The sequence below is a fragment of the Antechinus flavipes genome, chromosome 3 (assembly GCF_016432865.1).
Source record: "Antechinus flavipes isolate AdamAnt ecotype Samford, QLD, Australia chromosome 3, AdamAnt_v2, whole genome shotgun sequence".
Taxonomy (NCBI): Eukaryota; Metazoa; Chordata; class Mammalia; order Dasyuromorphia; family Dasyuridae; genus Antechinus; species Antechinus flavipes.
In genome coordinates this window covers 318,015,492-318,030,788 of record NC_067400.1, presented here as the reverse complement: position 1 = coordinate 318,030,788, position 15,297 = coordinate 318,015,492, and the positions used below count along the sequence as shown (strand labels likewise).

Below are 15,297 nucleotides of genomic sequence, written 5' to 3'. Positions count from 1 at the left end.
TCTTTCTTGACCTTGCTAGAGTCTTTGATACTGTCAATTACTCTCTGCTCCTGGATACTCTCCTATCTAGGTTTTCGTAACACTATCCCTCCTGGTTCTTCTACCTATACGACCAATACTTCTCACTCTACTTTGCAGGATCTTCATCCAGGTAATACATACTAACATTGATGTCCCACAAGACTCTGCCCAAAACATGCTTCTTTTCTCCTTATATACTATTTCACTTAGTGATTTCATTAGCTCCTATGAAATCAATTATCATCTTTATGCTAATGATGCTCATATCTATTTATGCAGTTCTAAGCTCTTTGCTGACCTCCAGTTTCTTATCGCCATCTCTCTATTGGACACCTTAAACTATTTGTCTCACAGCTGTCTAAAACTGAACTCATTATTTTTCCCTTCAAACTTCCCTATTATTGTCCTGGGCAGCACTATTCTCCCAGTCATTCAGGGTTATAACTAAAGTGTCATCTTTTATTCTTCCTTCCATATCCAATGGATTGTCAAATCTTGTTATTTCTAACTTATCACATCTCTCACATATGTCCACTTCTCCCCTCTGACATTTCTATCACTCTGGTACTGCCTTTCATCACTGTCCACGGACTATTACAACAAGCCTTCTGGATGGTCTCCCTATTCCAATCAATTCTCCATTCAGCATCAAAGTGATCTTCCTAAAAGTACAAGTCTGATCATGTCATCCTTTACTCAATAAACTCAATATGTCCTTATCACTTCCAAGATTAAGTATAAAATCCTGTTTGACATTAAGAGAACTTCATAATCTGAACTTTCCCACATACATACTCTGTGATCCCATGACACCATTCTCATTTTTGTTCTTTGAACAAGAGACTGAACTCCCAATTCTGGGAATTTTCACTGACTGTCCCCTATGCATACATGCATAAAATGTTTTCTATCCTCATCTTGACCAGGAGATTTCCAGCTAAATCTCATCTTTTATAAAGTTCTGATTCCTTTTAATTATTGTTTCTTCTTCCTTTTATTTCCAATTTATCTTTTAATATAGTTTGTACTAAGTTGTTTGTATGTTGTCTCCCTCAATTGGACTGTGAGCTTCTTGAGAGCAGGGAGCTTTTAAATTTTTTAAATTTCCAGCATTTATATAGTGCCTGGAACATAAAAGACAATAAATGGTTACTGACTGATTTGAGCAAAGAATTAAAACATAAATGGGGACTAAACAATTTCAAATTATATCAAAAAGAATTAATAAGACACCTACTATGTATGAGGCATTGTGCTAAACACTGATGATAGAAAGGTAAAAACAATTCCTGCCGTCAAGGATCTTACAATAAATGGGTAAGAAAACTTGTAAACAACTAGGTATAAACAAAATATATAACGGATAAGTTGGAAATGATCTCTGAAGGAAGGCACTAGGAATTGGAAAACTTTTCTTATAGGAGGCAGAACTTCATTTGAAACTTGAAGGCAGCCAGGGAAAGTAGGAGGTAGACATGATAAGGAAGAGAATTCAAGCCATGGAGATAGTCAGTGAAAAAGCAAAAAATCAGGGGATAAAGTGTTATGTTTAAGGAAAAGCAAAAAGACCAGTGTCACTGGACTGAAGAGTATGAAGAGGGAAAAGAAATAAGAACAGTGCAAAAGTTCAAGACAGCTAGGTTAGGAACGACCTTAAAAGTCAGGCAGAGGATTTTACATTTAATCTGGTATATGATTGGGAACTACTACTTACAGATCTTACTGAATCGGGGTTGGGGAATGTGGGGTGTGTGACATGGTCAGATCTGTGCTTTAGGAAGATCATTATGAAAGCTAACTGAAGAATGGAGTGACACAGGGAAAGATGAGGCAGGGTGACCAGCACTGATTTTGAGATTCTAGGTGGTGAGGTGCCATAGGCTACTACAGTAGTAGTTGGGTCAGAGACTGAGGGTAGGCGTGGAGAAAGAGTTTATAAAGGGATTTTGCAAAGATTGGATTGATAAGATTTAGCAATAGATTTGATATGGAGATGGTGATGGTATGAGTGTAGGGGCCAGTACTCTTTTACTTAAACAAGGATAACTTACAAGATGTTAAGTCAGTGGAAATGATAAGACAATGGTTATCTAGTTTAGCATGGTGATTAATAATTCTCTGAGTTCAGTATAATTGATTTAATTGTACAACAAATAATGGTTTCCTAGTGATATAATAACTGATTTATACTCAGTGTAGAGCATATAAGCTGAGACAAACTCAGCCAGAAGCAGAGCCAGATTCATTCACAGCATCTCATACCACTGTGGTGGCTGGCCTCCTGCACTTCCCCCACTGAGAGCAAGGCTGGTCTGAAAGGCTCTCCAGAAAGCTGCCCAGCCCCAGGCAAAGAGACAATAAAGAAGTTGGACTTTAACACCTGGCTATTCTTGTGGTGATTGCTCTACTGAAAAGAAGGCTGGTCCAGAGACCTCCAGAAAAGCTACAAGAATATTTGTGAGAGTAGGAAGAATCAAAGATAATAACACCAAGGTTAATAACCTGAATGATTAAGAAGATGGTAGTACCCTTAACAGTAATGGGCAAGGGGGGAGGAGAGAAGGTTTTGAGCAATAGATAATGAGTTTAATTTGGGGAGTGCTGAATTTAAGAAGATTATGGAACATCAGTTACATACAACAGGCAGTTGGATATTTCAGGCTGGAGGTGGTTAAGACTATAAATAGTTCTGATAATTCCTAGAATAAAGATAATTGAATCTGGGAGCAACATATACCTAATCTATAAGTGTGGAACTAAGTCAAGGATTTTATCATAATCAATAAAGGTGGTGTAAATATTATGACATTTTTGGATAGTTTGTTCAATAATCACTGAATTGATAATGAATTGTTCTTATTCCCCTGGGAACTTCTAGTACACTTTTTCTGATCTTTAGCCAATATGTTTTCTTCTAAGAGTTTATATATTTATATATTATATATGTATATATATACAAGCTGTGAGCCGAATGCTTCTTATAAAATATATAAACACATAACTAGTCTATATTTGGAAGGCTTGTTGATTCTTTTGGTAATAAATGTATGATCCTTTATGTTAAGAAAGCTAGGATCAGGTATTCACATCACAAAGGAAGGCAATAAAGTGCTTTGATAATAATTGTATTTATAGATGTTATCCATATCTCTCATTTCCTAAGTCTGCAGAAAGCTAATATTTCAATCCCTTTCCTTGATTGAAACCATTTTGTAGTCATCATATTAATGATAAACGAACTTTTTGCTTTGAGTTTAATCTAACTTGTATTTGTCTTGTATTGGTCTTCCTTGCACAATAAAGAGGACCAGAAAATTTTCACATCCTCCCTTTCTCCTCTAATTTCTTAATTTCGTTTTTGCTTGATGTTGGATCATTTATTTGGGGAGTTCTTCCCCCCCCCCCCAACTGTTTTGACTCCTTGTATGGCCATACCATTTTGGTTTTTACTATTTTAACAGACCAACCTAGATATTTTGTTAATTAGGTCATAACACTATTTCCTAAATGATAGTACCTAGCTAGGCTTCCTACAGGGAAGGTAAGATTGACAATGTTTTTCTCTTAAATTATACCTTTAAAAAGCTGTAACTTCATCATCAGACATAAGCATACAACTAATTACCATGATATTTACCATTAGATCAAGAAATAAAGAAATACAATAAAAAACATAAGGAAAAGTGGTATTTTTCCACTAGTATTTATTGCCAATCACCATTTATTCCAATCCTGGTTTTCTGCCAAGACTTGAAGAGAATACTTTTCATTTCATTCTGAATTTCTAAATTTTAAGTCAAAAACTTTTACTGAATACATATAGTCATTTCCCTCACAGGAAATAGGAATCAAAAGCCTTTTTTTTTTTTTTTTTTTTTGGTTCATCTCTCTGGTAACTACCTACTTCCATCCAATAATGGGCAGTACTTGTTTGCTTTAACTACATATTCTAAGTTTCTGCCTTTAGTGACTTTGAGTCTCCTAATGTTTCCTGAATGCTACTAGTTTTCTTGCTTTTCTACTCATGAATAGAAGTAAAAAAAAAGAAAAATTATATAGAACCTCCATGAACTGTAAGACTACTTTTTTCCAGTAAGAAGGATTCCTTCTTTCAATCACTGTTTTGTTTAACAATATTTTAGACTTCTATTTGGGGTAAACATTTTAATTGAGTCTATAGGTGAGTGACACTGAAATAAAAATTTATCAATAAAAAATAAGGAAGCTATATCCCTTTTGAACTTTAGCTCGTATTCCCTTGGAGCCAGAGACTACTACTCAAAATCTGCACTAATTAAAATGGTAAGATCATGGATTTACAGTTTTAAGAGACTTCAGGTCATATAATTCAACTCTTTCATTTTGTAGATGAAGAAATTAAGGCCTAGAGAGGAAAAGTGACATGTTCAAAATCAAAAAGTGACATGGTGAAAATGGGATTCAAATATGGGTCCTTTGTACATTAATCACTTTTTCTTTTTGCTTTTAACAATTATCAGGTGCCTGGGATTTAACATAAAAATGTTAAATAAAATATAAAGTTAAAAAAAATATCATGTGTACCAGAACATTAACTAAAAAAAAAAAAAACATTTAAACTGAACTCTAAAGAAGACTTAATAAAAAAGGAAATATACACAATGATTGAATCAGAACAAGAATGAAAAGTTCTAAAGAAAGGTAGTTATAAAGCTAAGAAATAGAGTATATGGCAGGAAAGTAGGAACAATTCTTACATAAAAAGGAATTGAATAGTTCACAAGACAGAGTCAGGTAAATTCATATATCCTTCTTTCCATGAAAACGCTGATGCCTAGTAAATTATCTCCCTTGGCCTGAAAAAGTAGGTGAAAACTAAAATGTCATTTCACACTTCTTAAGCAAAATGCTTTTTGGTCAGAATTCCCTGCAGAGAAGAAAAGGCAACCTCCTACTCAGCCTCTAGCACTTATTGTGAAGGTGGGAGATAGTGATATTTGGAATAAAATTTTGTTTGGGGAGTTTTTAGGTTATTCTACATCTTTGAGATTTATAAATTCCATGAGCCCAGAAGTTAAAAATTTGGGTCTTCAGGAGGAAGTGAGAAGCTAAAATATATTGTAGCACAAAGGGCAAAACAATTACTTATAAAAGTTGACTTAAAATAGGGAGAAACAAACTTGCATGTAAGCAACTGTTGGTGACTGGCATTGAATTTAACTAAGCTGACTAAGTGACAATATTCATGTGGTGATTTCAAAAGGATTGGGAAAAGTCCCTTTTCCATTTGATTGACTTATAAATTGCACCTTAAAGAATTCCTTCCTAACAACATAAGACCACAGATCTTAGATTAAAGGTCATAGCAAAAAGGCCCCTCAAAAGCTATCTAATTTAGCCATCTCATTTTATACATGAGGAAATTGAAACCAGCAAGTTAAATAATCTGCCCAAGATGAGAAAGCTAGGAAGAATAGTCCCTTTGGCTCAAGTGGACCAGGGGCATATTTCTTTGTCAAGTATCTTTAGCATAGATAATACATTAATCCTTTCAGTGCTCTAGATCCTTGGCAGGCTTGGTTCTCTATCACAGGATATCTAAAAAACCTTTGTGGAGGAAGAATAAGTAAGTGATGCCATTTCCAGCCAGCCCCTTTCTGCAGAAGCGCAAGCAGACACATATCTTTACCAAATGAAACACTAAGTCAGTACAGACCACATGGTTCAATATGGTCACTGAAGAAATATATTTATTAAGTGGCCTTTATACACCAGGTATCAAACTAAGCACTCTAGATACAAGGAAAAGCAAGAGTCAGTTAGTCTCTGGTCTCAAAGATTATGTATGACAATGGATTCTGTAGAGGGTGAGTCTTAGGATGAGGTACAAACAGTACTCATATAAGGCCCTCCAAACTACTCTTACCAAGGGCTGGGAAGACTTTGGGAGCCTTTTCACTTCTCTGGATAAAAGCCACCAGAACCACAGAAATAACAGGACAATTATAGTATTCTTATGGTGAAGTCTAGTGCCTAGGCTTTTAAGATGAGTCCTCACTGACCTGTCAGTTCTTGGCTTTGTTTGCTGATGTATCTATCCCAACTCCTTTGAATTTTGAGTATTTTTTACCTTGTCTATTTCTGTTCCTGCTCTGAATCCTGCAAAACCAATAAATTCACAACTTCACCAGCCCATTTACAAATTTACACCTTGTTGGAGATGCTCTGACATGACCTGACAGCAAAAAGACTTTGTAAGAAAGAAATACAGAATAGGTACCTGGGAAAGGAGGGAAAGAAAAGGAAGAAGAAAAGGGAACAAAGAATAACTTGGCCTATTTGATGAGTTTCTCCAAATACTAGCTCTGCTAATTCCATAAAATAGAGCTTTTGACAATATAAGTAAAATACGACAAACCTAGTTTCCAGGCCTAGGAGTAATTAATTACATTCATCTCTACATCCCCTGGGCAGTTAGGTAGCACAGTGGATTGAGTGCAGGGCCTAAAATCAGGAAAACTCATCTTCCTGAGTTCAAATTTGGCCTCAAACTAAGTGTATTACTCTAGGCAAGTCACTTAACCCTATTTGTCTCAGTTTTCCCATCTGGAAAATGAGCTGGAAAAAGATATGATAAATCATTCTAGCATCTTTGCCAAGAAAACATCAAATGGGGTCACAAAGAGACATAACAGAAAAATGATTGAACAAAAGTCTTCTTCCCCAGCCTCACTGAAAGCAGAAGAGAAAAAGAGTTGCAAGTAGATCCAAGCAATCAAATCTAAATAAAAATACTTATAATAACAAAACATGACAAAGTTAACCTGTTTTTCATAAAGAGAAGTATATTTTAAATTAGGGATTTGCCTCTAAGGGACTTGCAACTGATGTTATTTTTCCCAAACTATAGCCACATCCTTAATCAATGCCATCCTACACATACAAGTTATCTTTATATGTCACTGGCCCATTTTTGAGGAGCTTTTTCGTTTTTCTGATGCCTCTTGAGAAGAAAGAACAATAAGGAACAAAGATTTTTTTTCTTGCTTTATCTTAATGTGATTTTACATGTGTTTTGTTTGGGACTAATCATATCACGGATTCATTCAATGAGAATTTATTAAGCAACCCTATATGCAAGGTATTATACTTGCTAATGGGGATACAAATACAAAATGGAAAGTAAATGACACTCCTGGAATATGAAAAACCAGAATTTTTAAAAGCTAGTTTTCTCATGACTACTCAGATCAGCCTCAATCACAGGCCTATTCCAATGACTCATCCCAAAAGATAACGGTAAGTTTTCAAAAGCCAGGCCAAAGTAATAAATACTTTGGCAAATTGTACTGAGCTAGAAAAGCTCCCAAGTATGTGCCAGGGTATGGATTGTTCATGGAATGTCAACTTTAGGTGATGAGTCTTTTTGGCCAGAGAAACCCATAAAAATTTTCTGCTGAGATATGAAAGCATTTCAAGTATTAAATGGGGAAGTCAAATCACACTGATGAAATCACCAGACTTTTAAGTATTACAATGAGCCTAGAGGTGAGGCCCTCTGGTTTTTAGACAACGGTCTGTTATTCACATAGACTTTTGACAGAAACATCTCTTAAGAACACACAACTCCTTAATTCTAATTTTTTATTCATTAATCAAACTCTGGATCTATAACTAGGTCTACTGGAAGGACCTACTCTTCAGTGAGTTTATATCTTATACAGCTAATCCAGAATCTTCTTGGACCAAGTATATTCTCTGTGGGAAATAAACTTCCTAGGACAAATGAACCCAAATGAGTCAAATTTTTCAGGACCTGGTTACCTCAAAGCTGACCATAAAGGCCTCTGACTTATCAAAAGAATCCAATATCAGAACCCAAGAAGATCCTATTCAATTAAAGCAACAATCAGACTCAAACCAAACAGCTTGTTGACCTATCGATACTACCACAATTACAATTACAGATAGGTGGTCTCTTCTAAAAAGAGGTCCCAGAGCATAGACTCAAAGGACCATGATAAATACAGAGCATGGCTTTAATGTGGCAAATGTCAAGTCTAAAGGATGCTGATATCTCTGTAATTGATGTGACATTGAAGCCAGACTGTAGAAGGTCACAATACTTTTCCACATTCATAACCTTTCTTTTGAGATAATTAAAAAAGCCTAATTGCTACTTCCAAATTTGTCCCTCCTGTTCTAACAACATATAGTTAAAACTAAGCAGCTATGGGGGAAAATGAAACAGGAAGTATTTATTATGTCACTTTTGATGGATGATTGCTCTTTCTTTGGCCTATTCAGTACTTATCTCTGTACGGCTGAATCAATGAAGACTGAATGAAATGGATAGAAGTTGTAATTAGAAAAATTAGGTATGATTCTTGTCAAGTGTGACAGACTGGTGTATTTCAATGTCGGTAAGTGCCTTCCCTGACAGTAGTTATCTCCCTTTTGGGGGCTTTTATTTTTAGTTCAACCAGCTGCTAATAGGCAAAACTTTAGATATGGAATTTTAGAAATTACAGTGTCAATTTATTTTTTCCTTTCCCACTGTACCACTACTGGGTTTAAGTCTAGATACAATGTTACATGATGTCAAATATCCTTAAGTGTTTGACTGCTTCGTGACTTACAGACTTGACTTAACTATTCTTTCTTCCCCTAAAAGATATAATTAGGTCCTCCCACATCTGGTAAAACAGAATGGCTACTCAGATAGGAATTTAGATTGGATGTGTTAAGTGATCTGGGACTAACATTTCCATTGCTCTTCTTTTCTCTCCTGGAGAAAGTAAACTCTTGTCTCTACTTATAAGGTTAGCTGGCATTTATAGTTTTAAATTTTAAGGGCTTTCCTTAGATTATCTTATTTGAGTCTCACAACAACCCTGAGAGGTAGGTGTTTATAGGTATTATAGAACAGGACAACTGAGATTTGAAGAAGATAAGCGATTTGATCATGGTCACATAGTAACTAGGTCTCTCTTGATTCCCAATCTCAATTTTCCCATTCTTTCATATCAACACTATGGGTGAAGAACATAACAGTGCTCAATAATAATAATAAAAAATGACCTGACTAAGCTTAGCCTCAAAGAAGAGATATGAGAATTCCTTTCCCTCCCTTCTTCTTTCAACATTACTCTTCTGTAAATAATTAAAAATAGGGAAAAAGTACTGATAGCACTAGAGTAGAAAGGGTCAACACCTTCATTCTATTGATAAGGAAGTTATGTGACTTATATAAAGACAGCGTCAGAGGCAGGATCTGAACCTTGGTTTCATAATCATTGTGCCACAAAGTTTGCTTTTCTCCTTCTATCTACTGAACAGTCTTATGTACCCTATTTTGAATTTAATATTTGATCTAGTTTAAAAGGGAAATTAGTACAACATATGATGATTTCTTCTTTTAAAAAAGCACCAGATTAATTTTTTTTTTAAAATCACACTTTCTTTCACTACAAACTTGACAGAAGGGCAGCCAATATCTACTCAGACATTTACAATAATGAAGAACTCACCATTTTATGAGTCTGCCTATTTTATTGTTGGGAATATCCTTCTATATACAGTATCAAAATCTGCCTTCTACCCAACTTATATTCTTTTTAAGTAATCCAGAATTAGTCAATTTACTCTTCCATATGTCAGTCCTTTATTTAAAGACAGCTACAAATACTCCACTGAGTTTTGATTTTTAGGCTAAATCTCCCTTATTCCTTCAAGTATTTCTCACAAGAACTTCCACAACACTCATCTTCTGAGATACTCTTCTCTAGATACATTCTTGTTTTTCAATATCCCTCATAAAGAAAAAATGTCCAAAACTGAACATTATACTGCAGTCGCAGACTGGATAGCACAGAGTGAACCAGGCCTAGTATGTCCTTTGATCTTCACAAAATACAGGTAAAAAACAATAGTTCTTTTACCAGGCATATTACAGTAGCATTGAGCCTATAGTCACCCAAAAGCCTTACTATTACCTGCTATAATCTTTTCTATCTTAGAAACTGATTTTTGAACCTAAATCAGTCTATTTAGTGAACAAGCATTTACTATACTATGTGTAAATCATTGTATTAATTGATGGAGATACAACCCCCCCTCCAAAAAAAAAAAAAAAAACCCACTGTCTCTGCACTCAAGGAGTTCATATTCTAATGAGGGAAATAACAAGTAAATACTATATATATATATATAAGATATCCCTGTTAAATTTTACCTTTTGATTATGAATTTCTAGCTTACTTTGAATCTAGATTCTGTCATATGTCATATTAATTATTCCTTCCAGCATGGTGTTCAGTTTGCATGGCCTTTATATTTGTTTTTGTGAATCAGTAGTCCTGATTAAAAAAAAAAGTTCATCTTTTTCTTCAAACACTATTACCCAAATTTAGCATCAAGGATCTTTTGGATCAAGGATCAACTTGCAAGAAGTCTACAGGAAACCTCCTCTATTGTTTCATCATGGCTACAGAGTCTATAGAGAATGCTGCATCATTACCTAGAAATGCATTGATGTCTTTACATAACACCAGACAAGCCCATCTGGAAAATCATTTTGTACCAATTCAAAGTGAGGTATGGTGCATAAAGTTCCCAACCTGAGAGCTATGGAATCCTCAAATCTATATGCATACCAAGCATTGTTATTCTAAAACCTTCTCTTAGCTTCCATAAAGGAGAATCTGTGAAATTTTTCTGATTTGAAAAGGAGGTCATGATGTTCAAAAAGTTTGGGAATCATAGTATAGTGGAAAGAACTCCAAGCCTAAAAATAATGATATCTGAGGCCCCAGCTCTGTCACTAATTAGCAAGTCTCTTTATCTCTTGGGGCCCAAATATCCTCAACCAGAAAATAAAGAGAGGGTATTATACAAGGTGCTCCAAGTTTTAGTACAGTTTTGAGCTTTACTAGTTTTCTTATGACATGATAAAGTCAAAAGTTCACAGACCTTATTCATGTCACAAAAGAGCACCAGGATGGCCTTCTCTGTGCCACCTAGAGTTAGCTAAGGATAATTCATCTCTGACCTCTGGGTAGATACTGCATCCCTATCTATAGACTCTTCTAGTCTCCACCTGTGATTCCTTGGGGCTCTGCTCAGCTGGAAGCAGCTCCCCTGGTCCTTTCCTGCTTTTGTTTCCACGTGACAGCCATTCTTTATGTGTGCTACCCTGAGACTTCGTGCCTTGATCTGCAAGCCACACCTGCCAGAAATCTGTAAAAACTGTTTGGGAAAGTGCCTCTCTGAGAGTCTTGGGGTTGCTCCTGATTGTACCTTGTCCTTCCAAAGCAATCCTCATTTTGATATTTCTGTGGAAAAGAAGAACCTATCATTGAACAATAAGTATCTTACTCAGCTAAAATATTCTCTCCCACTGTTAATTGGCTGTGGACCATCAAAACTACCTATGTTTTTGGTTTATACTATCATATCAGTAAAAAGATGCTTTCTTTATAAAAAGTTCTGTCTCTGTACTTATTCTGCACTCACCCACACCCAGTAATTCTAAAATACAACTCTCTTTTCTGTCTTATCCTATGGAAAGCTTATCAATTATTCATCATCCTGTGGGATTTAGCATTCAGCTCTAGCCTATGGGGGAAAACGAGTTACAAAGGATAGTGAAGGAGCTGTAAAATCAAAATTAAAACTGTAATGCGGCATTAGGTAATAAACAATTAGGAATATATATGTGTAAAGAAGTAGAAGTCAATGACAAATTTAAATATATCCAAGGTCTACTTGAAGATAAGAATTTAAAAATGAAACATAATTTATTCTCACCTCGCAATAGCTATTCCTACAATGCAGCCTCCAACTATAGACCAAAATCCAATCCAGCCAGCATCTACCTGATGAAAAAAAAGGGCCAATATTTAGCATTGGGTTGTTCATTACACAATTTAGAATGAATAGAAAAAAGACCCCCAGTGACCAACAACTTGGTAGGTAATTGGTAAATAAGAATGATAAAAATCTAGAAGGAAATAGAATTTAATGAAATAACCTGCATACATGAAATACCTGTAATTGAGAAAATAAGTTATAGAATTAACTGATGTACACAAAAGTTAAGTAACTTGGCCAGGGCTATAGATAGTAGGTGTCAGAGGTAGAATTTGAACCTTTATTTTCCTAGCTATACTCACTATATCATGCTATCTCTTGGGACAAAAGCCTCTCAGAGATCATCAATGGCTTTGCCTCATTACTCAATTCAGTGTTCTTTTCCCTATTTTCCCTACCATAGTTTACACAATTAATTTTAGATACTTTTAGATACTCTTCTTCACTGGCTCCTATAACCCTCTACTCTCCTGGTTCTCTTACATTTTTGATGTATCTTGCCTATCTTCTTTAGCAGTATTTTTTCTTCTTGCTTCTCAGCTAGTGTTTTCATTTTTTTTCCACTTCTGCCACTATAGTGATGGGGATTATTGGCAAGTATTTTCAGTGTTTAAAAAAAAAAAAACCCAAAGTATCAATAAAAACCTTTTTGACATAAAAATAAAAACATTAAAAATTAAATTAATATAAATATTAATAACATACATATATATACATATACATACACACACACACACACACACACACACACACACACACACATATATATATATATAAAACCAAGATATCCAGTGGATTAAAAAGCCAAGAACAAGAAATCAAAATGTAAACCTTTTACCATTTCTTTTTTTTCCTTCAGAGATTGAGGGCAGTTTGTGGGAAAAAAACCAATGGGTTTGAAGTAAAGATCTGGATTCAAATCCTGATTCTATTACCTACTACTTATGTAATTCTCAGCAAGTCATTTTACTTCTATAGCCTTCAGTTTCCTCATTTGAATAATACATTCAATGTTGGATCAGATAATCCTTAAGGACACTTCCAGTTCTGAAGATATCTATGATCCAATAGTGTCTAATTCTACAGCTTAACTTTCATCCCCATGTGAATGTCCTGAAGCCTCACCTTTCTAACCTTATAATTCCAACAACCTATGGTACTTTTCACCTGGTCTTCCATGTTCTCATTTAAAATGCAGACAGGTATAACAATGGAAAAAAGCACCAGACATTCATTAATGCATCATTGGTGGAGTTGTGAATTGGTACATTCATTCTGAAAAACAATTTGCAACTAGGTTCCCAAAGTTAATAAACTCTGTAAACCCTGTGGCCCCACTGATATTATTATTAAGTTTATACCTCACCAACATCATATAAAGAGGGAAAAGTATTTGTAGTATCATACAAATATAAAAAAGTATTTGTAGTAACTCTTTTTTTTAATTATTTGGTAGTAACGTGATACAATTGTGACAATAAGAAATGATAAAAGGGAAGCTTTTAGTGAAACCTAGGGAAGATCTGTATGAATTGATACAGAATAAAGTGAGCAGAAGCAATAGAACAAATTATACAGTAACAACACAACTATAAAAATCAACAACTTCTGAAAGACTTAAGAATTCTGATCAACACAATGACAAGCCGTAAATCCAAAGAGCAAAATAAAGCATACTGCCCACTATTGACAAAGAGGCCACAGGCTTAGGATGCAGAATGAGATGTATTTTTTGAATATGATCAACACAGGAAATTGTTCTGTTTGACTATGTATTTACTACAAGGATTTGTTTTTTCTTCCCTTTCTTTTTTTTAATGGAGGGAAGAAGAAAAATGGGGATTTTTGTTCTGTTCCCTTCTTTCCCCTCTTTCCTCCCTCCCTCCCTCCCTCCCTTCCTCCCTTCCTTCTTTCCTTCCCTTCCACTCCCTCTGTCTTTCTTTCTTTCAAAGAAAAAGCTTTAAGCAAAGAATGAGAAAATCAAAAAGCCCAGGCTTCACTATTTACTAATTCTTGGGGCCCTGGAAAAGTAAACTAACTCCTAACTCAGATTTTTCATCTACAAAATGGTAATAATGATACTTTGCTAATAAACCTTACTTGATAAAAAAGGTGTATGATCTATAGTAACAATTTAAAACTATAAAGCATTATACAAATGTAGGAATTGTTTATTAACTTAATATACCTCAAAGAAAATACATTATCTTTTCATGGCCAAGCAAAAAAGATATTTTTCCTAATTTGCTATTTTTCTTTTTAAACAATACTGCAAATTTCCCAATTATTCTTGTTAGAAACCTCATATTCCTACCTTTCCCTCACTTCTTATATCCAAATCAACAAGTAAAAAAACCTCCTTCACAAAGTTTTTTTCACCTCTGCTATCCTTTAATTTTTTTTTTCAGCCACTACTTTGGTTCAAGTCCTTCTTCTGGAATACAAGTGTATAAATGGATTTCTTTATTTCTACCCTCTACTTTAGTTGGCCAGGTTAATTTTCCCAAAGCACAATGTCATAATGTCCAGGGTGAGATAATCTACTGAAAATGAGGAGAAGATTTAATCAACAAAATGAATCTTTTTTCCTTAAAGTTTTTTATAAATATCTTTATAATTTCCTCAAAAGCATGAAATAAGTAGTTGTTATTATAACCAAAAGAATCAAAAACATTTTAAAAATTATTTTGTTTGCAAAACTTTTTTATATTTCAAGATAAAACAAGATTTCAGCATGTTACTGTATAAGGTTTTAATTTTTTTTAATTGACAGTATGCCAGCTGTGGATTAAAAGTCACGAAGTAAAAACAGCAAGTTACTTGTTATTTTAATTAGCATATTAAAAATGGAAATTAAGATAGCTCTAAACTATCAGGAAGAAAAATACTTACTTGGCTGACATGAACTGGTGTTAAAATTAAATCCAGAACTCCAGACCAGCCGGCAAATACACCTAAAGGTATGGCATAGGCTAATGCTATCATCAGAAACCTCAAATTGCTGCAAAAGATATATGAAAATTATATGTTATTATAAATGCAAAAAATACAACTTGGAGTATAGAATCAATGATTTGCTGTTCAATCATTTTGGCCATATATGACTCTTCATGAGCCCATTTCAGGTGTTCTTGGCAAAGATATGAGAGTGGTTTTGTCACTTCCTTCCCCAACTCATTTTATAGAAGAGAAAACTAAGGCAAACAGGATTAAGTGACTTGCCAAGGATCACATAACTAATAAGTGTCTGAAGACAAATTTGAAATGAGGAAGATGAGGTTTCCTGACTACAGGACTGGCACTCTATCTATTGTACTACCTAGCTGCCCAAGAATGATACAAGTCACTTAACTTCCCTGGCTCTCTACTTTCTTCATCTGTAAAAGAAGGAAGAGAACTGGAAGGCTTCTGAGGTTCATTCCTATT

General features: G+C 34.7%; 1 protein-coding gene across 3 annotated transcripts in view; it reads right to left on the bottom strand.

The window, feature by feature from the left end:
- Window positions 1-15,297, bottom strand: part of SLC49A4 (solute carrier family 49 member 4) — a 199,767-nt gene that overhangs the window by 102,630 nt on the left and 81,840 nt on the right. For all 3 annotated transcript variants that reach the window (XR_007951904.1, XM_051985412.1, XM_051985413.1), the window contains exons 5-6: window positions 14,764-14,872; window positions 11,809-11,876 (exon numbers count right to left, since the gene is read on the bottom strand). Coding sequence is in view for 2 of the 3 variants with exons in the window: in XM_051985412.1 (XP_051841372.1) it covers window positions 11,809-11,876; window positions 14,764-14,872 (177 nt within the window). In the remaining variant the exon portion in view is untranslated. The remainder of the gene's footprint in view (window positions 1-11,808; window positions 11,877-14,763; window positions 14,873-15,297) is intronic.